Source organism: Callorhinchus milii, unplaced genomic scaffold, assembly GCF_018977255.1.
Source record: "Callorhinchus milii isolate IMCB2004 unplaced genomic scaffold, IMCB_Cmil_1.0 Scaffold150, whole genome shotgun sequence".
In the NCBI taxonomy this organism is placed as follows: domain Eukaryota; kingdom Metazoa; phylum Chordata; class Chondrichthyes; order Chimaeriformes; family Callorhinchidae; genus Callorhinchus; species Callorhinchus milii.
The window spans coordinates 16,197-18,605 of record NW_024704891.1 but is presented as its reverse complement, the minus strand read 5'-3'; the positions used below and the strand labels follow the sequence as shown (position 1 = coordinate 18,605).

Genomic DNA, 2,409 nt, shown 5'->3' with positions numbered 1-2,409 from the left:
ATGTCAAATGTAAGAGGAAGCACCTGTTATTGCTGCCAAGGATGTTAGTTACAGAAAGGAACGTGAGAAGTTATGTCAGTCGCTGCTCATGTTATGTGTGTCTTTAGTGCGACTACTGCTGTTGGATTGGAGCTACAGCACATGTATATTTGGAGACAGTTGATAGCAAATTGCTTTCGGCCCGTCATAACTTTCCCGTTACGAATGTCGCTACGTTAATGAAAATTAATATTTCTTATTTTTTCCGACTTGTTCAATTAGCAGAGGAAGACTACCATGTGCAGATCTCCGCAGAAAGCAAAATATATGAAGTATTTCTGTGAAAATAACATGATCGTACTTAATAATAATAAGTATCGTTGCATTTAATACAGTGCAAAATCAGATCTTCGAAACGCCACAAAATACTTTGCCGTGAATTGAACCCCCGTATCTTGCTTGCTTGGTTGCTTTCGAGGCGAGTGCTATAAACATTTAGCTACAGGCAGTTCTTGTAGGGCGGAATCGCTGATCTGTGCCTCTGTGGAGCTCAGTGCACAGGAATACCCCGCGGAGTCTGTAACTCTCATTTGCGATATATTTAATGGGACGGTTCTCTCCCCTTTAGACACATTCGTTGAGAAACGTCCTTCTGCGAAGTCCGCGTGGTCCGGGAACTTGTTGCTGGTGTCTGTTCTTAGGATATATTCTGGAGCTTTATTGGGATAGTGACGGTACCAGAACAGATAGGGATCGCTGGTGCTTGTAGCTGTATAATTGCACTGCATATAAACATTCTCCCCTTCATTCACTGTCAGAGTGGATTGCAGCTGTGTCACAGAATCTCCTCCACAATGTCCTGGGAAAGAAAAACACATCAGCGTTGATGAGCAATAATAAAAATAATAATAATAACATGAATAATTATTGGTTTTGATATAGCCCCTAATCACATGGTTGCGGTGTCTGCAAATGGTGCACATAATACACTTTTGCTTTGCAATTTGTGGGCGATAAGTGGCAGTTAATTGTGCACAACATTCACCCACAAACAGTAATGGAATGATTGACACCATTCTTAATGTTAATATCAGTATACATTTTTTTAAAGGATTATTTACAAACGAAATGTATTCCAACAATCGATTAACAAACGTGTATCTACTGACTTCTGGGCAAACAGCGTGTGTGTTTGTGGTGTAAGGTACCTTGCAGAGGGTTTCGCACTGTCTCGCCCGGGAATCGAAACCAGGTCATCTCGCTGACGAGACCAGTTCCTTGTCCGCTGAGCTAGACTTCTCCATGAGGCAGGTAGCGTATTGGTTGTTTTATACAATAAAAATAGGAACATACGAACATAGAAATCAGGAACAGGAGTAGGCCTTTCGGAGCCTCCTGCCAGCCTAGCCATTCAATAATATCATGGCTGATCTTCTAACCTAACTCTATCTGCACTCCTGATCCCCATATCCCTTAAACCTTCTATCCTTTAGAAATCTATCAATCTCAGTCTTGAACCTGTACATGGACTGAGCACCTTCAGCCTTCTGCAGTAGAAAATTTTGTAAGTTCCTTAAATAAAGCATAAGCATTTGATAATATGTACAGGAAACAGGCTGATAGAGTTAGTTTATCGCTTACCTGATAAGGCAATGATGGTTGCTACCACATAGATATACATTATCATATACATTTAATGTCAAAGGGCGTTGAGGGAACGTTGATGGTGCAGCTGGAGAATGTTGGCTGGGAGAGAGGAAGATACGGTGAGGAGTACTGAACAGGAATAACCTGGAGAAGTTACTCTACACTGTGAGGGAGAGGGTCTGAGGGTTACGTACAAACCTTGTTTCTCTGCGTCATTTTCTCTGCTCTGCCGTATCGCTCCTCCATTGGTTCTCTTCCATCACTAATATGTTTTTGTTCAATCGTGTGTCTGAAACCTGTAGCAAGATACACTCATATGTAAGTTAATCAAACGCTCATAAACGAGTTCACATATATGTACAATCAGTAGAGTTATGTAGCTCACGGAATAAAGCCATCGCCCCAAGCGAGAGATATCTGTTCGATTCCCGACATGGTCAACTGTTGGTCAAATTTCCTTACTCCACACTCAACACTGTTTACAGCGCAGTAAGTAGGAATCTGGTAGTTAGGTAGATTGCTGGTTTACTTTCTCGGTATAAATATCCTGTTTCGCTCTCAAAATGCACAGCCAATATAATTTAGAGTATATTCGGTGAAGCACATTGAGACATCTCAGAGGCGAAATTATTCGCTCTATTCAATGTCAAGGTTTGTTGTAATACATATAAGCAAAAGAAGGCAGGAAAAGGTATTCAGTGGAAGCCACTGAGTGTTTGCAGATGGCAAGACAATGACCTAATGTGTGTTGGCTTCACATCCCCGGGGGCAGCTGTCAATTTG

The 2,409-nt window shown here is 41.6% G+C and overlaps 1 gene segment (V, D, J or C); it reads right to left on the bottom strand.

Moving 5' to 3' along the window:
- Nucleotides 1–464: 464 nt before the first annotated feature.
- On the bottom strand, nt 465–1,660 carry LOC121851812. The segment is given in 2 exon segments: nt 465–838; nt 1,621–1,660. Coding segments are annotated over 2 exon segments (414 nt in total).
- Nucleotides 1,661–2,409: the final 749 nt, after the last annotated feature.